Below are 25,128 nucleotides of genomic sequence, written 5' to 3'. Positions count from 1 at the left end.
TAGTAACAATTGATGATGAAAATCAACCCAATGTATTTTAGAAAGCCCTTTTTCACTATAGCAGATGTCACAAAGTGCTAAAGGAAAGTGTTACCTGACAACTCAGATAAAATGACACTTGAGGAGACTAATTATATATGTTGTTTATTTAACCTTAATTTAACGAGGCAAGTCAATTAAAAACAAATTCTTATTTACAATGCCGGCCTTTCGGGGCCAAACCCGGACGATGCTATATGCACATTATTGAATGCGTTATTCATAAGGGAAAACATTGAAATTGGAAGCAACATGTATTTATACTGTACACACTATGATGTAATTCCTGCAACAAAAATAATACAAAAATTAACATAAACGTTGGTTTTGTAAGTTAATGGAAAATTGAAATATTTTTTGGACATACTTCCTGAATTAACTCATATACACTGAGTGTACAAAACATTAAGAACACCTGCTCTTTCCATGACATAAATTGTCCAGGTGAATTCAGGTGAAAGCTATGATCCCTTATTGATCCCTCTTGATAAACCCACTTCAATCAGTGTAGATGAAGGGGAGGAAACAGGTTAAAGAAGGATTTTGAAATCTTGAGACAATAGAGACATGGATTGTGTATATGTGCAATTTAGAGGGTGAATGGGCAAGATAAAATATTGAAGTGCCTTTGAACAGGGTATGGTAGTAGGTGCCCGGTGCACCGGTTTGTGTCAAGAATTGCAACGCTGCTGGGTTTTTCACGATCAACAGTTTCCCGTGCGTATCAAGAATGGTCCACCACCCAAAGGACATCCATCCAACTTGACACAACTGTGGGAAGCATTGGAGTCAACATGGACCAGCATCCCTGTGGAACGCTTTCGAAACCTTGTAGAGTCCATGTCCCGACGAATTGAGACTATTCTGAGGGCAACTCAATATGAGGAAGGTGTTCTTAATGTTTTGTACCCTCAGTGAATACATTAATAAAGATTCTGTTTATTGGGGATGATAAAATACATCCTCACATTGTATAGTAAGTGACAGTTAATAGACAGCACACTGTACATTGTAATCACATGACAGACATGGGTATGTTCTCCGTCCCAAATGGCACCCTATTCCATTTATAGTGCACTACTTTATAGTGCACTACTTTATAGTGCACTACTTTTCACCAGAGCCTTATGCCACACATGACGCCCTCCAGTCCACCGAGCTCAGCTTCCACGGGTGGCCGGGTCTCGGTCAGTGATCAATTACATCTGTTTATCTGAGGAGCGCTGTATGGGAGACACAGAGATACAGGTTAAAGACAGTATGGTGTCTGTATGGGAAACACAGAGATACAGGATAAAGACAGTATGGTGTCTGTATGGGAAAACACAGAGATACAGGATAAAGACAGTATGGTGTCTGTATGGGGAAACACAGAGATACAGGATAAAGACAGTATGGTGTCTGTATGGGGAACACAGAGATACAGGATAAAGACAGTATGGTGTCTGTATGGGGAAACACAGAGATACAGGATAAAGACAGTATGGTGTCTGTATGGGGAAACACAGAGATACAGGATAAGACAGTATGGTGTCTGTATGGGGAAACACAGAGATACAGGATAAAGACAGTATGGTGTCTGTATGGGAAACACCAGAGATACAGGATAAAGACAGTATGGTGTCTGTATGGGGAAACACAGAGATACAGGATAAAGACAGTATGGTGTCTGTATGGGGAAACACAGAGATACAGGATAAAGACAGTATGGTGTCTGTATGGGGAAACACAGAGATACAGGATAAAGACAGTATGGTGTCTGTATGGGAAACACAGAGATACAGGATAAAGACAGTATGGTGTCTGTATGGGGAAACACAGAGATACAGGATAAAGACAGTATGGTGTCTGTATGGGGAAACACAGAGATACAGGATAAAGACAGTATGGTGTCTGTATGGGGAAACACAGAGATACAGGATAAAGACAGTATGGTGTCTGTATGGGGGAAACACAGAGATACAGGATAAAGACAGTATGGTGTCTGTATGGGAAACACAGAGATACAGGATAAAGACAGTATGGTGTCTGTATGGGGAAACACAGAGATACAGGATAAAGACAGTATGGTGTCTGTATGGGAAACACAGAGATACAGGATAAAGACAGTATGGTGTCTGTATGGGAGACACAGAGATACAGGATAAAGACAGTATGGTGTCTGTATGGGGAAACACAGAGATACAGGATAAAGACAGTATGGTGTCTGTATGGGGGAACACAGAGATACAGGATAAAGACAGTATGGTGTCTGTATGGGGAAACACAGAGATACAGGATAAAGACAGTATGGTGTCTGTATGGGGAAACACAGAGATACAGGATAAAGACAGTATGGTGTCTGTATGGGGAAACACAGAGATACAGGATAAGACAGTATGGTGTCTGTATGGGGAAACACAGAGATACAGGATAAAGACAGTATGGTGTCTGTATGGGAAACACAGAGATACAGGATAAAGACAGTATGGTGTCTGTATGGGGAAACACAGAGATACAGGATAAAGACAGTATGGTGTCTGTATGGGAAACACAGAGATACAGGATAAAGACAGTATGGTGTCTGTATGGGAGACACAGAGATACAGGATAAAGACAGTATGGTGTCTGTATGGGAAACACAGAGATACAGGATAAAGACAGTATGGTGTCTGTATGGGAGACACAGAGATACAGGATAAAGACAGTATGGTGTCTGTATGGGGAAACACAGAGATACAGGATAAAGACAGTATGGTGTCTGTATGGGGAAACACAGAGATACAGGATAAAGACAGTATGGTGTCTGTATGGGAGACACAGAGATACAGGATAAAGACAGTATGGTGTCTGTATGGGGGAACACAGAGATACAGGATAAAGACAGTATGGTGTCTGTATGGGAAACACAGAGATACAGGATAAAGACAGTATGGTGTCTGTATGGGAAACACAGAGATACAGGATAAAGACAGTATGGTGTCTGTATGGGGAAACACAGAGATACAGGATAAAGACAGTATGGTGCCATTTTTTAACCTTTATTAGCACAAAGCTAGCCTGGTCCCAGATCTGTTTGTGCTTTCCTGCCAACTCCTACATTATGTCATCGTCATGCTGACAATAAGAGTTGGCAAGACAGCACACAAACAGACCTGGGACCAGGCTAGCTAGCACAAGACATAGATCGAAGAAGAGAGAGACATGGCTGTGTGATGTCCCTCATCATAGTTGCAGTGAACTCACCTGAAGCCTCCAAATCAGAGCCATGACGACCAGGCCGTAGACGGTACTCTTAGCGATGAAGATGCTGTAGGCCAGCTTGGCAGTCTTGGTGCTCATCACATAGTCCTCTACAAGGACAATAATACATTGAAATGAACGTGATTAAGACGGTGTCTGGTAATATTGTTCAGCAGATTGGGCATGACTAAATATGATAGTATTGTAAACAGTATTGTGTAAACTATAGGTTATATGTATTCCATGTATTTGGCATGAACAAGAAGTAGTTCGGTATAGAATGGGCACATTTACCTGTCGTCATCCCTCCATCACCACCTTGACCTGGAAGAAACAAAGCAGTGTTTCACATGACGCAGGCCAGTGTCCATCCTAGTTCTACATAACGCTGTAGAGAAGCTTACTAGTTTACTTACTATTTTACTAGAGAATGACAAAAAAACAGAAGCATACTATTGCAGTTCAATGAAACATGTTTCTTCTCATAAACAAGGACAGCGTTTCAGTTCATAATGTGACCGTACCTTCTTCTCCGTTAATGTGATCTGCAACATATATGTCATCGTTCCCATTGAAGAAGCGGACGGTACAGGTGAATCTGTTAGAGGCCTTGTTCCATTTCTTGGCTGGGACTCTCAGTCTGCTGGTGATACTGTAACGTCTGTTTCCATCCCTCAAGGCCGTGTTGTCGGTCCCAACTCCATCGGTGATGTTGACGCCTCCATTTAACTGCCAGAACACAGTGACGTGGTCGGGGTAGAAGTCGGTGGCCACACACACCAATGTCTTCTTCTTCTTCTTGTTTCTATCTTCACACTCCTTAGCGGAGGGTGGAAGGACTTTGACTTTGGGTGGAGTGACAGGGATGTCTGGCTCTGCAGGGAGGAAATAGAAGAAGCTTTAACCTTTAACAGTCAATCAATGGCTCTGAACCTGAGTGCTTTAAAAGAGACAGACATTGTCCTGTCTTTCTCCTTCTATAAACTGGTCCTGTCTTATTCTATAAACTGGTCTTGTCTTTCTCCTTCTATAAACTGGTCCTGTCTTTCTATTTCTATAAACCGATCCTGTCTTTCTCCTTCTATAATCTGGTCCTGTCTTTCTCCTTCTATAATCTGGTCCTGTCTTTTTCATTCTTGACAGTAACATCAAGGCAACATGAGCCACCAAATTCTGTGTCCAGACAAGCACATAATAACACAGCATTTCATTCAGAAACTCAGAGTGAACCTCTTTGTAACCCAGCTGCCAAAGTCATTGTCAAGACCGTAGAACATGAAAGGTATAATATACGATTGTTACAGTATTTTTTTTAACAGTATTTTATCAGTATTCTTACAGCGTCCTTACCCAGAACTGTTAGCTTAGTTCCCTCTCCAAAGTAGGCAGGATAAGCACCAGAGCACACCACATACTCACAGACAGAAAACCAGGCTGATGCTCGCTAGCAAGTACTGTATTTCCTGTAGTTTGTCTTTAACAGAGGGAGTAGTACTGTATTTGCTAATAGTTTGTCTTTAACAGAGGGAGTAGTACTGTATTTGCTAATAGTTTGTCTTTAACAGAAGAGGTAATACTGTATTTCTAAGCATGTTTATGTCGACAGAGCTTAACTCACTTTCTCCGTTACCTCTATTCACAGAACTAAAACAAACCTGGGTATTTTCCCCTCCTGAATATTTGCATGTTCAACTAACGTATCGAATAAAATCAACTAGAATTCAACCCATTATTCCAAATGATTTCAATATTGTGTATAAATACTTTTAAGAGGTGAATCTCTTACCTAGAACAGTGAGTCTGGTTCCTTGACCAAACTCTGCCTTCTCCGTGTTCCATAGAGAGATACCATGGTTTACATGACAGGTTCTGTAGTCTGACCCGGTTCTGACCCAGTTCTACTACTTCCCTTGGTCTGAACTATTAAACGGGTTCTTCCAACTGATCTAACACCATATAGATTCATGCAAACCAACGCCTGGGAGGATTTTCAACATTCTTCTATACGTATCTATTTCTCTCCCATCTCTGGTTCACACATGTTTAGAAATACATCCAAAAGTATCTGTCATTAACAGATACATCTATATAGGTTGTATCTAGAAGAGTCTATACACATTTAATCATCAGGTTTCTCACCCAGAACTGTGAGTTTGGTGCCGCTGCTGAAGTACGGCTGGTTGAGGTTCACACTGATACATGGTTACAGAAAGAGTCTAGTTATATACACCCTAATATGCTTCTCCCGACTCTAACAGAGTCTAGTTATATACACCCTAATATGCTTCTCACAACTCTCACAGAGTCTAGTTATATACACCCTAATATGCTACTCACAACTCTAGCAGAGTCTAGTTATATACACCCTAATATGCTACTGTTTGCTGTTACAATATTTTGGTGCTATTCTATAAAACATTTCTATGTCACAAGATAAATGACAGATACTGTATCAGATTATATCATCCTAGTTTTTGCCTTTACCTCAGACTGTGAGTCTAGTTCCCATTGCCATGGTAAGTCTGTGTCTTGAAACTCACCGCTCCTAACAGAGCTGATAATAACTAGAACCATGAGAGATGTGGACTGGGTCTGGGCATAGAACCAGACCACTTTATACCTCAATACCATGAGAGATGTAGACTGGGTCTGAGCATAGAACCAGACCACTTTATACCTCAATACCATGAGAGATGTAGACTGGGTCTGAGCATAGAACCAGACCACTTTATACCTCAATACCATGAGAGATGTAGACTGGGTCTGAGCATAGAACCAGACCACTTTATACCTCAATACCATGAGAGATGTAGACTGGGTCTGGGCATAGAGCCAGACCACTTTATACCTCAATACCATGACTGATGTCAACTGGGTCTGAGCATAGAACCAGACCACTTTATACCTCAATACCATGAGAGATGTAGACTGGGTCTGGGCATAGAGCCAGACCACTTTATACCTCAATACCATGAGAGATGTAGACTGGTTCTGGGTATAGAGCCAGACCACTTTATACCTCAATACTGGGTCTGATAACTTGTTGTGTAAACATTTTAGGGGAACATAACTGATGCATTTACTATTAAAATAAACTTAGTTTAAAGTGTAACTGTTTTTATATTGCAGAATATTTGACATGTTTTCTCCATGCTAGTACATAACATTTGGTCGTATATTTTCTTACCTAAAACAGTGAGTTTGGTGCCGGCTCCAAAGTATGCTTCCGAGTACGAGCACAGAGCGACAAGGCTGCATCCTAAGGTCTCTAGCTCTCACTAAGACTCTGGACTTTCTCAACCTTTGTTACTCTGTTAGAAGTACATTCAAATACTCTTCACAGTAACTCAGCAACAGATATAATCTAAATTATAACCAAATACATTATTGTGACTATTTTTCTAATGAAATGTAAGTTCTTTCCAACTCCAGCAGTCTTTAGGGTTATTGTTTTGGTGTTTTTGTCTCAACCTAGAACAGTTAAACCTGGTTCCTCCACTGAAGTAAGCCTGGCTGACTCCGCCAGCACTGTCCATTTACTCCCCTTTAACGTGACCACGTCAGGAGAACATTTAAAGACACTACCCAGTCATTCTGTTACAGTACATTTCTCTACAAATCATACAACTACATACGTTATAACCACATAGCTTAGATGGTTTATAACCACATAGCTTAGATGGTTTATAACCACATAGATGACTGCAAGGTGTCATTTCTTACCTAGGACAGTTAACCTGGTTCCTCCACCGAAGTAAGCCTGACTGGCACTATTAGCACAGTAAGGTGGAACGCTGCTCTAATATAGATTTAGTCTCTAGCTGTGCATTTTTCTAGAACTTTCCATCCCGATCATGACCTTGGATAAATCTATTCTCCCAATACCAACCACCACTCTGTTCTGACCAGTTTAGAACACATGGATGAGACAAACATACTATAATTTACTAGGATATCAAATCTCTCTTCTCACAATTCTGTTGTCTAAACTCAAACGACACATAAGGTGAACATAGTGTACGGATTACTTACCGAGAACTGTTAATTTGGTGCCTGAACCAAAATGTGCCTCATAGTTGGCACAGTGTACGGTCTTAACATCAAAAAGCATTGACTGGCAGGAAACACTAGTATGAACTAATCTAATGTACTGAATCCACAACTAACTAACTCATCACATCACTATGCTACTAGACCACACATAGAGTCCCATTACTTCTACCATGGTGAACATTCCTCTTACCCAGAACAGTCAGTTTGGTCCCTGCTCCAAAGAACGCAGGATTATAGTTGTCACAGTGCAGACATACTGAGCAGTAATGTACCAGCCACTACTGCCTTGTTCTATGCATTTGGCATCAGAAATACTTTAGGAATGCTTGCTTTTAGTCTATCATTCACTTTTTTTTAATAAATAAATAAAGTTCAAAAATCATCAATTTCACGATAAGAAAGTAGAAAGTATTTACCTAAAACAGTGAGTTTGGTTCCATTGCCAAAGAAGGCTGGTTGGTTTGAAGTCACAGCGTTTTCACATCAACCTTTTAGTTCAGCTTGACCATGGACACTTTATGAGACTCTCATTGGCAATGAAACAGCTTCAGGGTTACATGTGTATATATACATTATGAATCTTTAAGAAGTTAACTTACCTAAAACAGTGAGCTTTGTTCCATTTCCAAAGTAGGGCACACTTCCAGTGTCACACCGCTACTCTCCTATTCCAATAATACCTCAGATCTCTCTGGCATTCACCCTCTAGGGGAAATGAACTGAGATACTCAGAGAACAGATAATACCTCAGATCTCTCTGTCATTCACCCTCTAGGGGAAATGAACTGAGATACTCAGAGATACAGAGAACAGATAATACCTCAGATCTCTCTGCCATTCACCCTCTAGGGGAAATGAACTGAGATACAGAGAACAGATAATACCTCAGATCTCTCTGTCATTCACCCTCTAGGGGAAATGAACTCTGAGATACTCAGAGATACAGAGAACAGATAATACCTCAGATCTCTCTGTCATTCACCCTCTAGGGGAAATGAACTGAGATACTCAGAGATACAGAGAACAGATAATACCTCAGATCTCTCTGTCATTCACCCTCTAGGGGAAATGAACTCTGAGATACTCAGAGATACAGAGAACAGATAATACCTCAGATCTCTCTGTCATTCACCCTCTAGGGGAAATGAACTCTGAGATACAGAGAACAGATAATACCTCAGATCTCTCTGTCATTCACCCTCTAGGGGAAATGAACTCTGAGATACTCAGAGATACAGAGAACAGATAATACCTCAGATCTCTCTGTCATTCACCCTCTAGGGGAAATGAACTGAGATACAGAGAACAGATAATACCTCAGATCTCTCTGTCATTCATCCTCTAGGGGAAATGAACTCTGAGATACTCAGAGATACAGAGAACAGATAATACCTCAGATCTCTCTGTCATTCACCCTCTAGGGGAAATGAACTGGATACTCAGAGATACAGAGAACAGATAATACCTCAGATCTCTCTGTCATTCACCCTCTAGGGGAAATGAACAGAGATACTCAGAGATAGAGAGAACCCAACCAAATCATGAGAAAACAAAAAGATAATTACTTGACACATTGGAAAAAATTTACAAAAAAACAGAGCAAACTAGAATGCTATTTGCCCCTAAACAGAGAATACACAGTGGCAGAATACCTGACCACTGTGACTGACCAAAACTTAAGGAAAGCTTTGACTATGTACAGACTCAGTGACAATAGCCTTGCTATTGAGAAAGGCCGCCGTAGGCAGACCTGGCTCTCAAGAGAAGACAGGCTATGTGCACACTGCCCACAAAATGAGGTGGAAACTGAGCTGCACTTCCTAACCTCCTGCCAAATGTATGACCATATTAGAGACACATATTTCCCTCAGATTACACAGATCCACAAATAATTTGAAAACAAACCCGATTTTGATAAACTCCCAAATCTACTGGGTGAAATACCACAGTTTTTAAAAAATTATTTTTTATTTTTATTACCTTTATTTAACCAGGTAGGCTAGTTGAGAACAAGTCCTTTATTTAACCAGGTGGCTAGTAGAGAACAAGTCCTTTATTTAACCAGGTGGCTAGTAGAGAACAAGTCCTTTATTTAACCAGGTAGGCTAGTTGAGAACAAGTTCTCATTTACAACTGCGACCTGGCCAAGATAAAGCAAAGCAGTGTGACACAAACAACAACACAGAGTTACACATGGAATAAACAAACATACAGTCAATAACCCAATAGAGAAAAAAAAGTATTTATACAGTGTGTGCAAATGAGGTGAGATAAGAGAGGTAAGGCAATATATAGTCCATAGTGGCGAAATAATTACAATTTAGCAATTAAATACTGGAGTGATAGATGTGCAGAAGATGAATGTGCAAGTAGAGATACTGGGGTGCAAAGGAGCAAAAACATTTATAACAGTATTTACAGATGGGCTATGTACAGGTGTAGTGATCTGTGAGCTGCTCTGACAGCTGGTGCTTAAAGTTAGTGAGGGAGATATGGGTCTCCAGCTTCAGAGATTTTTGCAATTCGTTCCAGTCATTGGCAGCAGAGAACTGGATGGAAAGGCGGCCAAAGGAGGAATTGGCTTTGGGGGTGACCAGTGAGATATACCTGCTGGAGTGCGTGCTGCGGGTGGGTGCTGCTATGGTGACCAGTGAGCTGAGATAAGGCGGGGCTTTACCTAGCAAAGAGTTATAGATGACTTGGAGCCATTGGGTTTGGCGACGAATATGAAGCGAGGGCCAGCCAACGAGAGCATACAGGTCGCAGTGGTGGGTAGTATATGGGGCTTGGTGACAAACAGATGGCACTGTGATAGACTGCATCCAATTTGCTGAGTAGAGTGTTGGAGGCTATTTTGTAAATGACATCGCCGAAGTCAAGGATCAGCAGAATAGTCCGTTTTACGAGGGTATGTTTGGCAGCATGGGTGAAGGATGCTTTGTTGTGAAGTAGGAAGCCGATTCTAGATTTAATTTTGGATTGGAGATGCTTAATGTTAGTCTGGAAGGAAAGTTTACAGTCTAACCAGACACCTAGGTATTTGTAGTTGTCCACATATTCTAAGTCAGAACCGTCCAGAGTAGTGATGCTGGACGGGCGGGCAGGTGCGGGCAGCGATCGGTTGAAGAGCATGCATTTAGTTTTACTAGCATTTAAGAGCTGTTGGAGGCCACGGAAGGAGAGTTGTATGGCATTGAAGCTCGTCTGGAGGTGAGTTAACACAGTGTCCAAAGAAGGGCCAGAAGTATACAGAAGGATGTCGTCTGCGTGGAGGTGGATCAGAGAATCACCAACAGCAAGAGCGACATCATTGATGTACACAGAGAAAAGAGTTGACCCGAGAGTTGAACCCTGTGGCACCCCCATAGAGACTGCCAGAGGTCCGGACAACAGGCCCTCCGATTTGACACACTGAACTCTATCTGAGAAGTAGTTGGTGAACCAGGCGAGGCAGTCATTTGAGAAACCAAGGCTGTTGAGTCTGCCGATAAGAATGTGGTGATTGACAGAGTCGAAAGCCTTGGCCAGGTCGATGAATACAGCTGCACAGGCCGGGGTGTTAAGCATGTCCCAGTTTAGGTCACCTAACAGTACGAGCTCTGAAGATAGATGGAGGGCAATCAATTCACATATGATGTCCAGGGCACAGCTGGGGGCAGAGGGTGGTCTATAGCAAGCGGCAACGTTGAGAGACTTGTTTCTGGAAAGGTGGATTTTTAAAAGTAGAAGCTCGAATTGTTTGGGTACAGACCTGGATAGTAAGACAGAACTCTGCAGGCTATCTCTGCAGTAGATTGCAACTCCGCCCCCTTTGGCAGTTCTATCTTGTCGAAAAATGTTATAGTTAGGGATGGACATTTCAGGGGTTTTGATGGCCTTCCTAGGTCAGGATTCAGACACAGCTTGTTCATTTATATTGTTTATTTCACTTTTGTATATTATCTACCTCACTTGCTTTGGCAATGTTAACATATGTTTCCTATGCCAATAAAGCCCCTTGAATTGATTTGAATTGAGAACAGATAATACCTCAGATCTCTCTGTCATTCACCCTCTAGGGAAAATGAACAGACAATCCATGGGGACTTTAAAACAACATCACCTAGTTGGTTTAGAATACGTTTTGTCGTCAAGCAGGAATCAAACAAACTCCAATATCTAATGAATCTAACTTGATAACTTAGTTGTGTTTTCCAGGCAAATCTTGATGTTACGAAGAAAATCCTGTTCAGTATTATTGATCTCTTCAGAAGCATCTTTCCAGGCTCCTTAACAGTCTCCTGTGTGTGAATTGGCCCCAGCACTATCCTGTACAGAAGTGAATGGGAGGAGGTTTTTGTATGGAAGTGAATGGGAGGAGGTTTTTGTATGGAAGTGAATGAGAGGAGGTTTTGTATGGAAGTGAATTGGAGGAGGCTTTTGTATGGAAGTGAATGGGAGGAGGTTTTTGTATGGAAGTGAATGGGAGGAGGTTTTTGTATGGAAGTGAATTGGAGGAGGCTTTTGCATGGAAGTGAATTGGGGGAGGTTTTTGTATGGAAGTGAATGGGAGGCGGTTTTTGTATGGAAGTGAATTGGAGGAGGCTTTTGTATGGCAACGAATGGGAGGAGGTTTTTGTATGGCGTCTCTATGTGAATATATCACCGTGGCCCCCTGTCCCCACAGTGTTAAAGCATCACACAAAAACATGAATTCTCTCTCGTTCTCTCTTCTTTCTCTTCCCTCCTTCCCCCCCACCCTGTCTCTCACTCTATCGCTCTACCCATCTCTCCTTCTCAGTGTCTGTCTGTAGCAGCAGGTGTGTTGATATGGGGGTTCCTGGAGTTGGATCCTGTTCCAAACTGACTCTTTCTATTTCTGTCAGCAGCACTAAGAAAAGCAGAAGGGAGGAAGCAGAAGACAAGACAGGAGGGAGGGGACAGGTAATGTTATGTTTCCGTTTCGTCCTATAATGGAGTTGACGCCTCTCTAAGTCTCTAAAACGCCTCCCCTCTTCACCCAACAACCCCCCCCTCTCCGTGCAGCATCATGTGACAGTAACTGTCTGTCATAGAGCATGGCTGTCAACCTTCAGTCCTAAACTTGCAGAACCATCTAACGTGATTGTAACTTCAATTTGATGATATCTGCTGGTAGTAACAGTATCATTATATTGTTCAGAAAGATGCAATATCAATCAGGGATTAATATGTATTTAGAGGGAATCTTAAATATGTTTTCATTTTGTTTTATATATCAAATCATAGGGTGTTTAATTGAATCCAGGATAGAATAGACTCCTGGTTTGATTTCTGTGTAATCTGACATTTACCCTCCAGAGGTCAGTGTAAGATCATCTCTGAGAAACGTCTCCCTTTTTAATCAAAGAGTTTAATTTGATACAAGGGTAGGCCTATATACCAGGGACACCTGGATGACAGTCAGACAGTCAGAGAAACACCCATATACTGTTTGTTATATCTATCTCTGAAAGTGTAGGACCACTGACTTGGCCTGCAGGTAAGGGGACATCAACTCTAGTATAACGGTTGGCACATGTACTCTCCTATCTCATAGGATCAGTTATCTGATGCAAAAACAATAACTGAAGGACGGTTTAATGTAAAATACCATCAAATTAGAGATATCAACCACACTAGCTGAACTACCCCCCCAGAGATATCAACCACACTAGCTGAACTACCCCCCCCCAGAGATATCAACCACACTAGCTGAACTACCCCCCCCAGAGATATCAACCACACTAGCTGAACTACCCCCCAGAGATATCAACCACACTAGCTGAACTACCCCCCCCAGAGATATCAACCACACTAGCTGAACTACCCCCCCCCCAGAGATATCAACCACACTAGCTGAACTACCCCCCAGAGATATCAACCACACTAGCTGAACTACCCCCCCAGAGATATCAACCACACTAGCTGAACTACCCCCCCCTAGAGATATCAACCACACTAGCTGAACTACCCCCCCAGAGATATCAACCACACTAGCTGAACTACCCCCCAGAGATATCAACCACACTAGCTGAACTACCCCCCCCAGAGATATCAACCACACTATCTGAACTACCCCCCCAGAGATATCAACCACACTAGCTGAACTACCCCCCCCCCCAGAGATATCAACCACACTAGCTGAACTACCCCCCCCAGAGATATCAACCACACTAGCTGAACTACCCCCCCCAGAGATATCAACCACACTAGCTGACCTACCCCCCCCCGCGAGATATCAACCACACTAGCTGAACTACCCCCCCCCCCCGAGATATCAACCACACTAGCTGAACTACCCCCCCCCAGAGATATCAACCACACTAGCTGAACTACACCCCCCCAGAGATATCAACCACACTAGCTGAACTACCCCCCCCCCCAGAGATATCAACCACACTAGCTGAACTACCCCCCCAGAGATATCAACCACACTAGCTGAACTACCCCCCCCAGAGATATCAACCACACTAGCTGAACTACCCCCTCAGAGATATCAACCACACTAGCTGAACTACCCCCCCCCAGAGATATCAACCACACTAGCTGAACTACCCCCCCCAGAGATATCAACCACACTAGCTGAACTACCCCCCCCCAGAGATATCAACCACACTAGCTGAACTACCCCCCCCCAGAGATATCAACCACACTAGCTGAACTACCCCCCCCAGAGATATCAACCACACTAGCTGAACTACCCCCCCCCCCAGAGATATCAACCACACTAGCTGAACTACCCCCCCCCCCCCCCCCAGAGATATCAACCACACTAGCTGATCTACCCCCCCCCCCCAGAGATATCAACCACACTAGCTGAACTACCCCCCCCAGAGATATCAACCACACTAGCTGAACTACCCCCCCCAGAGATATCAACCACACTAGCTGAACTACCCCCCCCAGAGATATCAACCACACTAGCTGAACTACCCCCCCAGAGATATCAACCACACTAGCTGAACTACCCCCCCCAGAGATATCAACCACACTATCTGAACTACCCCCCAGAGATATCAACCACACTAGCTGAACTACCCCCCCCCAGAGATATCCACCACACTAGCTGAACTACCCCCCCCCAGAGATATCAACCACACTATCTGAACTACCCCCCCCAGAGATATCAACCACACTAGCTGAACTACCCCCCCCCCAGAGATATCAACCACACTAGCTGAACTACCCCCCCCCCAGAGATATCAACCACACTAGCTGAACTACCCCCCCCCAGAGATATCAACCACACTAGCTGACCTACCCCCCCCCCGAGATATCAACCACACTAGCTGAACTACCCCCCCCCGAGATATCAACCACACTAGCTGAACTACCCCCCCCAGAGATATCAACCACACTAGCTGAACTACACCCCCCCAGAGATATCAACCACACTAGCTGAACTACCCCCCCAGAGATATCAACCACACTAGCTGAACTACCCCCCCAGAGATATCAACCACACTAGCTGAACTACCCCCCCAGAGATATCAACCACACTAGCTGAACTACCCCCCCCCAGAGATATCAACCACACTAGCTGAACTACCCCCCCAGAGATATCAACCACACTAGCTGAACTACCCCCCCAGAGATATCAACCACACTAGCTGAACTACCCCCCCCCAGAGATATCAACCACACTAGCTGAACTACCCCCCCCCAGAGATATCAACCAAACCACACTAGCTGAACTACCCCCTCCCCCAGAGATATCAACCACACTAGCTGAACTACCCCCCCCCCCAGAGATATCAACCACACTAGCTGAACTACCCCCCCCCAGAGATATCAACCACACTAGCTGATCTACCCCCCCCCCAGAGATATCAACCACACTAGCTGAACTACCCCCCCCTAGAGATATCAACCACACTAGCTGAACTACCCCCCCCAGAGATATCAACCACACTAGCTGAACTACCCCCCCCAGAGATATCAACCACACTAGCTGAACTACCCCCCCAGAGATATCAACCACACTAGCTGAACTACCCCCCCCCCTAGAGATATCAACCACACTAGCTGAACTACCCCCCCCCAGAGATTTCAACCACACTAGCTGAACTACCCCCCCCAGAGATATCAACCACACTATCTGAACTACCCCCCCCCAGAGATATCAACCACACTAGCTGTGCCTCTGTTCTGAGGCATCGTGCTGTACAGGAAGCACAGTAATACACAGCCCTGTTCCCAACTTCCTGGTGGTTGATTCTTACTGGCAGGGAGGAGGAGAGCCAGAGTCACACGCACTTCATACTGACAGGTAGACTGTTCACTCTCCTTCTTCCTCAGACCTCTCACCTGTTCATTGGACCAGGAAGTGATATTATAGACCAGGAAGTGATGTCATATCCTGCTGCTATAATATCAGTTTGAGTACAAAATATGCCTTTTCACACGTATCTCTCTCTCTCTCATTTTTCAATTCAATTCAATTTGCTTTATTGGCATGACGTAACAATGTACATATTGCCAAAGCTTACTTTGGATATTTACAATATGAAAATAATAAGAATCAAAATTGTCAGCGGGACAACAGTAACAACAATAACCAAGGGTCAAAATAACCATACATTCAACAATAACAATAAGCATACAGTAGAGGACATGTGCAGGTTGATTGGTCTGTCAGACACTGTCCCTCAACTCAGCATGTAGTGCGCTGCCAACCCACAGCTTTCTGCATCCTCCCCCAACAGGACGGGTAGGCTGTCCTCATCAGAGAGGTCTTTGAAACCTTGAATAAGGGTTTCAAATTTGGGGAAATGACACTCTCTAATTGTTTTATATTTTTGACATTTTGTCAGGAAATGCAGCTCCGTCTCAGGTTCTGCTGTTGTGCAGTGGTTGCACAGCCTTTCCTCTACAGGGAGCCAGGTTTTCCTGTGTCTACCCTTCTCAATGGCAAGGCTGTGCTCACTGAGCCTGTACTTTGTCAAGGTTTTTCTAAGGTTTTGATCAGTAACCATGGTCAAATAGTTAGCCACGGTGTACTGTAGATTTAGGACCAGATAGCACTGCATTTTGCTGTGTGCTTGTGCTTGTGTTTCCCAATAAGCAGTGTAGTTTTGCTTTGACTGTGTTGTAATTTGGTTTATTCTGATTGATTGGATGTTCTGGTCCTGAGGCTTCAGTGTGTTAGTAGAACAGGTTTGTGAACTCAGACCCAGGACCAGCTGGATGAGGGGAACTCTTTTCTTTGCTCAGCTCTTGGCATTGCAGGGCTTGGTAATGATATGAGAGAGGGTCACTGTATTGTAGATGTTTCCAAAACTTAATTGCTCTTTTTTGAGTTTTTATTATTAGTGGATATTGGCCTAATTCTGCCCTGCATGCATTGTTTGTAGTTTTCCTCTGGACCTGTAGGAGAATCTTACAGAACTCTGCATGCAGGGTTTCAATGGGGTGTTTGTCCCATTTGATGAAATCTTGTTTTGCAAGTGGACCCCAGACCTTGCTGCCATAAAGTGCAATTGGTTCAATGACACATTCAATTAGTTTTAGCCAAATATTAATAGGTATTTCGATTTGAATTTGTTTTTTAATGGCGTAGAATGCCCTGCGTGCTTTCTCTCTCAGTTCATTCACTGCCTCATTAAGGTGTCCAGTTGAGCTTATTTTAAACATAAATAATTGCAGTGTGTGCAGTACTATATATATTTTGTACCATTTGAGAACTTTGGTCTAATTCCCTGAGATCTGGATCTTCTCTGGAAAATCATTATTTTAGTATTTTTGGAGTTTACTGCCAGGGCCTATGTCTGGCAGTACTGCTCTAGCAGGTCCAGGCTCTGCTGTAGGCCATGTGCTGTGGGTGACTGCAGGCATAGCTCATCTGCGAGGAGTAGGCATTTAAACTCTGAATTGTGGAGACTAACACCAGGGGCTGAGGATTTTTCTAGAATAGTGGCCAATTCGTTGATGTAAATATTGAAGAGTGCAGGGCTCAGATTGCAACCCTGGCGAAGGCCCCGTCCCTGGTTAAAGAATTCTGTTCTTTTCTTGCCAATTTTAATGCTGCACGTATTGCCAGTATACATTGATTGAATTATGTCATATGTTTACCCCCTACACCACTTTCAATAACTTTGTAGAACAGTCCATTTTGATATTATTTTGGTGGACAGGTTTATCTATCAGGGTGTGTAGGGTATAAATATGATCAGCCGTGCGATGTTTTGGTATAAATCCAATTTGGCTTTTACTCAAGACATTGTGCTTATTAAGGAAGTTTAGAACTCTTACATTTATAATACTACAGAAAATCTTCCCCAGGTTACTGTTCACACAAATGCCTCTGTAATTGTTAGGGTCAAATTTGTCTCCGTTCTTAAAGATGGAGTTATGAGTCCTTGATTCCAGATGTCAGGGAAATAACCTACACTCAGGATCAAATTAAACAGTTTTAATATAACCAATTGAAATTTTGCACTAGTGAGTTTGAGCATCTCATTTAGGATGCCATCAGGTCCGCGTGCTTTTAAATTTGAGGGCCTGAAGTTTCTTATAGAGCTCCTGGGGAGTCCAATGGATTTTGATTGTCCTTTATAGCTTTTTCTAATCCATTCAGCTTCTCATGAATTTTGCGTTGTTCTGCGTTTGTGTCAATTTGAACGGTGTTGTAGAGTGTTTTAAAATGGGTTGTCCATATGTCACCATTTTGTATTGCCTTGTTTCGATTTGTTTTAGTTTTTTCCAATTTTTCCAGAAGTTGTTTGTGTTTATGGACTCCTCAATTAGTGTCAGCTGCTTGCTGTTGTACTGTGCTTTTTTGGTTCTGAGTGTACATTTATAGAGTTTTAAAGTCTCACAGTAATGAAGGCATAATTCACCATTATTTGGGTCTCTGTGCTTTTGGTTGGATAGTGTTCTAAAATTTTACAATCTCTCTCTCTCTCTCTCTCTCTCTCTCTCTCTCTCTCTCTCTCTCTCTCTCTCTCTCTCTCTCTCTCTCTCTCTCTCTCTCTCTCTCTCTCTCTCTCTCTCTCTCTCTCTCTCTCTCTCTCTCTCTCTCTCTCTCTCTCTCTCTCTCTCTCTCTCTCTCTCTCTCTCTCTCTCTCTCTCTCTCTCTCTCTCTCTCTCTCTCTCTCTCTCTCTCTCTCTCTCTCTCTCTCTCTCTCTCTCTCTCTCTCTCTCTCAGCCTAGTGGTTTGAGCGTTGTGCCAGTAACTGAAAGGTTGCTGGATCAAATCCCCCCAGCTGACAAGGTACAAATCTGTCATTCTGCCCCTGAGCAAGCCAGTTAACCCAGTGTTCCACGGGCGCCGAAGACGTGGATGTCAATTAAGGCAGCCCGCCACGCCTCTCTGATTCAGAGGGGTTAGGTTAAATGTGGAAGATACATTTCAGTTGAATACATTAAATTGGACAACTGACTAGGTATCCCCCTTTCTTTCTCCCTCCATTCCCCTCTTCTGCAACCTCCTCTCTCCCCTCCTAATGTACTTTCTATGCCTGTGATATGTGGTTGTCCCACCTAGCTAATTAAGATGAATTCACTAACTGTAAATCGCTCTGGACAGTAAGTCGCTCCACGTACTCTCACTACTGGTGTCGCCCAGTGCTCAGTTCTAGACCCTCTCAACTCTCTGGCCTCTCCGTACTCTCACTACTGGTGTCGCCCAGTGCTCAGTTCTAGACCCTCTCAACTCTCTGGCCTCTCCGTACTCTCACTACTGGTGTTCCCTAAGGCTCGGTTCTAGGCCGTCTCCACTCTCTGGTCTCTCCGTACTCTCACTACTGGTGTTCCTCAAGCACTCGGTTTTAGGCCCTCTCAGCTTCTATCTATACACCAAGACACTCAGCTCTGTCATATCCTCACATGGTCTCTCCTATCATTGCTATGCAGGTGACACTCAACTACTTTTATCCTCCCCAACCCTGACACCCAGGTGGCGACTTGCATCTCTGCGTGCCTGGTAGATATCTCAACTTGGAAGTCAGCCCACCACCTCAAGCTCAACCTCGACAAGACGGCCAGCCAGCTCAAAGACCTCTCCATCACGGTTGACAATGCCCCAGTGTCACTCGCCCAGAGTGCAAATAACCTTGGCGTGACCCTGGACAACACCCTGTTGTTCTCTGCAAAAATCAAAGCAGTGACTCACTCCTGCAGGTTCATGCTCTACAATGTGCATAGAGTACAACCCTATCTCACACAGGAAGCGGTGTAGGTCCTAATTCAGGCACCTGTCCTCTCCTGTCTGGACTACTGCAACTTGGCTGGGCTCCCGCTTGTGCCATCAAACCCCCGCAACTTATCCAGGACGCTGCAGCCCACCTGGTTTTCAACCTTATCATGTTTTCTCATGTCACCCCACTCCTCCGTACATTCCACTGGCTTCTAGTTTAAGCTCACATCCACTACAAGACCATGGTGCTTACCTACGGAGCAGCAAGAGGAACTGCCCCTCCCTACCTCCAGGCAATGCTCAAACCTTACATCCCAAACCGAGCACTCCGCTCTACCACCACAGGAGGGCTCCCGCTCAGTCCAGTCCAAACTCTTCTCTGTCCTGGCAACCCAATGGTGGAACCAGCTTCCCCCTGAAGCTAGGACAGCAGAGTCCCACCCCCATCAGATAATCCTTTGGAGAACTCTGTTTGGTTCCAAGTAGAAAAAGGTTCAACATGGAACTCAAAAGAGTTTTATCTGGAACCAAAACGGGTTTTACCGGGAACCAAAAATGGTTATCTATGGGGACAGCTGAAGAACCCTTTATTTTTTTGTCCATTAAAATAAGGTCAAATTGATCAGAAATACAGTGTAGACATTGTTAATGTTGTAAATGGCTATTGTAGTTGGAAACGGCTGAATTATAATGGAATATCTACTTAGGCGTACAGAGGCCCATTATCAGCAACCATCACTCCTGTGTTCCGATGACACGTTGTGTTAGCTAATCCAAGTTTATCATTTTAAAAGGCTAATTGATCATTAGAAAACCCTTTTGCAATTATGTTAGCACAGCTGAAAACTGTTGTTCTGATTAAAGAAGCAATAAAACTGGCCTTCTTTAGACTAGTTTAGACTAGAGCATCAGAATTTGTGGGTTTGATTACAGGCTCAAAATGGCCAGAAACAAATAACTTTCATCTGAAAATCATCAGTCTATTCTTGTTCTGAGAAATGAAGCCTATTCCATGTGAGAAATTGCCAAGAAACTGAAGATCGCGTACAACGCTGTGTACTACCCCCTTCACAGAACAGTCAAACTGGCTCTAACTAGAATAGGAAGAAGAGTGGGAGGCCCCGGTGCACAACTGAGCAAGAGGACAAGTACATCAGATTGTTTAGTTTGAGAAACAGATGCCTCACAAGTCCTCAACTGGCAGCTTCATTAAATAGTATTCGCAAAACACCAGTCTCAACGTCAACAGTGACGAGGCGACTCCGGGATGCTGGCCTTCTAGTCAGAGTTGCAAAGAAAAAGCCATATCTCAGACTGGCAAATACAAATAAAAGATTAAGATGGGCAAAACAACATTGACACTGGAGAGAGGAACTCAAAATGTCAGCCCTTTGAGTCCTGCCATAGAGTTATATTACAAGTGCCCTTCCAAGAAGGCTCAAGGTCATTGGCCACAGATAAAATGATGTCAAATCACGTTATATCTACCGTAGCTTAGATTGGACTGATTATGTCAACATCTTACTTTCAAAGTATTAGCTAGCAGTCATCATCATGAATCAAGTCGACAATCTACTGGCAAATCCTTTTTAATCCTTGTCATATAAAGAGAAATAAGGAAGAGAAATCATGGAATAAACGTATCTGTGCTCATCGGCCGTTGGACATAAAGATTACACAACAGGTTGGAAATTGCAAATTCAAAAATGAGTCATTTGGAAGGAATCAGTGGCTCACTACAAGCATTGCAAAGCGAGGTCGCCGTGGAGATGGTCAGAATCTTCAAGTTCCTCGGCAAGACAACAGTAGAGTGTCTAGCCACTAGCCTGTTATTCACTGTGGCTCTGTTTCCCCCCCCCCCAGAGTTCCCACCATAAATCCAGAGAATGTCAGACTTTGATGATAAAGTTTGATTACAAAATTTGCCCACAAAGGACCGCCGCGCCACCTTCCTGTTTAAGGGAGCACATCGCAAGGTCAGTCTAAAAATGTCTTGTATGCTGCTGCATAAAGATGTAATATTCCAGGGAGATATGTATTCTGTAGCTAAGAAAGTAATACTAAGTGTATGTTGTGTAGTAAGCTGTTAGTAGCACATGTGCCTCACCCTAATAATTTGGTCTATTTTCACCTCTTAATTTCATCTACTGTTCTGACTTGGTGGTGCACATGTAGCCTATAACCCGTTTTAGAGAAATGTAATCATATTGTAAGAGCGTCATTGTCTGTTTATATGCCCCCTTTAATTATCCTACAGTTCTGACTTGGTATAGAGGGAGTACACTGTAAGAACGGCCCATGTTCTGAATTCTGTGGCTGTACATTTCAAAAGTGCTGAACAAATAGTTATATTGACTACGTCCGTCGTCGCTCATTAATGTCTTAATCGAAATTATGGATTGCCTCTTATCTGCTTGTCGTCCTCTTATGCCATAGTTTGTTCATCTCAATTGTCAGTAGAAACCACATTTGTTTAACCAAGTCAGCCATATCAGCTATGTGTTTTTTAAAAGGCAGTAAATGAGGCTGAATGAACTGTTTCGCTGCCAGACAAGGCTCCGCTGATAACCAGGTGTAGCAGTGGTAAGGTGTTGGGACTGCTGTTGGGACAGCTTTAATGTATTGTTTAGTGTTGTGTTGTGTAGAGGCTTTGCTGGCATGCATCCCACTTTTTTTTGTTTGTTGCCCCACCTAGATTTACGTACTAAAATTGCCACCGCTGGTGCCTACTGCTATTTGACATATCGTGGCCTGAGATTTGCTGAAACAAAAAACACTACTACTTTGAATGGCATGTCTGCTTCCTGCTTAGCCAATGTTTGCAATGGCGATGAAAAACAACAACATTTCATCGCTATTTAGACCGCCTCTCTGGGTCGCTAGCAGAGTGAGCATTATTTACGAAGAGAATCCATCAGCAGAAGCTTCGGGAACCTATGATGACCTATGACCTATGAGAAGAAGAGAATCCATCAGCAGAAGCTTCGGGGACCTATGATGACCTATGACCTATGAGAAGAAGAGAATCCATCAGCAGAAGCTTCGGGGACCTATGATGACCTATGACCTATGAGAAGAAGAGAATCCATCAGCAGAAGCTTCGGGGACCTATGATGACCTATGACCTATGAGAAGAAGAGAATCCATCAGCAGAAGCTTCGGGGACCTATGATGACCTATGACCTATGAGAAGAAGAGAATCCATCAGCAGAAGCTTCGGGGACCTATGATGACCTATGACCTATGAGAAGAAGAGAATCCATCAGCAGAAGCTTCGGGAACCTATGATGACCTATGACCTATGAGAAGAAGAGAATCCATCAGCAGAAGCTTCGGGGACCTATGATGACCTATGACCTATGAGAAGAAGAGAATCCATCAGCAGAAGCTTCGGGGACCTATGATGACCTATGACCTATGAGAAGAAGAGAATCCATCAGCAGAAGCTTCGGGGACCTATGATGACCTATGACCTATGAGAAGAAGAGAATCCATCAGCAGAAGCTTCTGGGACATATGATGACCTATGACCTATGAGAAGAAGAGAATCCATCAGCAGAAGCTTCGGGGACCTATGATGACCTATGACCTATGACCTATGAGAAGAAGAAAAGAAAAGGTCTGAGAGAAGTTGGATCAGCAGCTTTATTATAACGTTATTATAACATTATTATAACGTTATTATAATGTTATTTCATCTTAACGATCTGCACTGCTTGAAAGAGCAAATATAAATAAATAGAGGAGTTGGTCAGAGCGTGGCAGGGGGTGTTTGTTTAGAGTGTTTCATTTTTTGTGTGGTTTATGTTCTATGTTAGTGTATTTCTATGTTAGTTCTATTTGTTCTATTTCTATGTGTAGTTTTTGGGTTGACCTTCAATTGGAGGCAGCTGTTCCTCGTTGCCTCTAGTTGAAGGTCCTATTTATTAGGGGTGTTTTTGTCATGGGATTTGTGGGTAGTTATTTCCTGGTTTAGTGTTTGTTGCACCTGACGGGACTGTTTGGAGTCGTTTGTTTTGTATTTGTTTTTCCTTCTTCAAATAAAAAAGAAGATGAGTATACATTTTCCCGCTGCGTTTTGGTCAACAATCAACAATCAATTATTACAACAAACTCCTTACGACACCCGTGACACCCAGTGAGCAAACAGTGTGGAAAATATGTTATTTAATAGAAAATCTGGAGAGAGAGAGAGAGAGGGGAGAGATACAAAATAAAAGTTAAAGTTAATCAGAAAAATGAACTAATTGTAGTAAGATAATTTCTTACTTCTAAAAAAGAAAACAAATTGGGTCTGTGCTGGATTCTGTATATTGTGACCTTCTGTACACACTTTGGCTTTCATTACTGCTGCTCCCACCGACCCTGATCAACTGTTTTCCTTTACCTGACACCACAATACATGTCACGCCCTGACCTTAGAGATCCTTTTATGTCTCTATTTTGATTGGTCAGGGCGTGAGTTGGGGTGGGCATTCTATGTCCTTTTTTCTATGTTTGGTATTTCTTTGTTTCGGCCAGGTATGGCTCTCAATCAGGGACAGCTGTATATCGTTGTTGCTGATTGGGAGCTATACTTAGGCAGCCTGTTTTCCTTTGGGTTTTGTGGGTGGTTATTTTCTGTTTAGTCATTTGTTACCTGATAGAACTGTTTGGCTGTTGTCGTTTGTTTATTTGTAAAGTGTTGTCTTTTTCCATTAAATTACAAAGATGAGCACTAACCACACTGCGCCTTGGTCTACGCCATTCAACAGCTGTTACAATACATGCTACAAGACCAGAGTAGAAAGCTGGTGCCTGAGTTCGATTTCCTGTGAGTGAGTGTGTGTCAGGTTTTTAGCGAGAGACAGACATGTATCCACATCACTGTGTGACTGGCTGCGCAGAAATACACAGCAGAGTCTGCTGATGTTAGGTTGGAGATGACCAGAGATCCCTTCAGGGTGTCCTCTCTCTTCAGCTGAAACCTCTCCTTGAACAGACCCTCGTAGTTAGGCTCTGTGGCGCTGTAACCGTACCCTATCAAATCAAAGTTTATCATCAGGATACATGTGGTAGGATGAAATGCACCTCTCCTCAACAACAATAGGGTTTAGAAGTCGGTGGCAGCAGTCACATGATGGATCGTCACCTATCAGAGTCATAGCAGGACTGGCCTGTTTCTGTTGGTACCACAGCATCACCGCCAGGTTATTGTCATTGTGGCTACAGTGGACCTCCACGCGGTCTCTTTCCTTCACTGTCAGGGAAGGAGACTGATGAAACTCTGCACACTTTACATGAGCTGTGAAAGAGACAGTTCAGACAGAGGATGACGATGATGAGTTCAGAGTTCACCAAAGCTTGGGAAGAGAGAGTGCTATTTCGATACAGTCCCATGTAACTTTAATACAATACTTAGCTATAATATTTAGTCATATTCAGATTGAGGAAATCTCACGTGGAAATAAGATGAAGAACAAGCCGAGTCCAAGTGTTGTTGGAGACATCCTTCTACACAGTGCCAGCTACCTCCCAAAGCTGTCTTGTATAAAGAGAGTAAGTGAGAGAAGAGAGAGAGAGAGAGGGAGAGAGAGGAGAGAGAGAAAGAGAGAGAGAGCGAGAGAGCGCGAGAGAGTGACTGAAAGAGAAAGAGAACGTTTTATTCATCATCACATCCTCTTGATTACTGTTCTAAT

At 43.3% G+C, this 25,128-nt stretch overlaps 1 protein-coding gene across 2 annotated transcripts; it reads right to left on the bottom strand.

Moving 5' to 3' along the window:
* Positions 1–957: 957 nt before the first annotated feature.
* Positions 958–25,128, bottom strand: LOC115173024 (immunoglobulin lambda-1 light chain). Of its 2 annotated transcripts, XM_029730995.1 has the most exons (9): positions 24,891–25,128; positions 24,582–24,734; positions 24,318–24,469; positions 15,310–15,317; positions 6,985–7,031; positions 3,786–4,136; positions 3,556–3,585; positions 3,265–3,371; positions 958–1,262 (listed from the first exon to the last, which is right to left on the bottom strand). In XM_029730995.1, exons 1-9 carry the CDS (start codon positions 24,937–24,939, stop codon positions 1,239–1,241), a joined length of 921 nt encoding a protein of 306 aa, XP_029586855.1. In that variant the 5' UTR covers positions 24,940–25,128; the 3' UTR covers positions 958–1,238. The 2 variants fall into 2 exon arrangements, 1 of the variants encoding a protein (XP_029586855.1); XR_003871539.1 differs by lacking the exons at positions 958–1,262; positions 3,265–3,371; positions 3,556–3,585; ... (3 more) ...; positions 24,582–24,734; positions 24,891–25,128 and adding an exon at positions 7,914–8,099 and having other exon boundaries at positions 4,061–4,136.

The sequence above is a fragment of the Salmo trutta genome, chromosome 33 (genome assembly GCF_901001165.1).
Source record: "Salmo trutta chromosome 33, fSalTru1.1, whole genome shotgun sequence".
NCBI classification, from domain to species: Eukaryota; Metazoa; Chordata; class Actinopteri; order Salmoniformes; family Salmonidae; genus Salmo; species Salmo trutta.
This window is presented reverse-complemented; position numbering and strand designations above follow the sequence as displayed.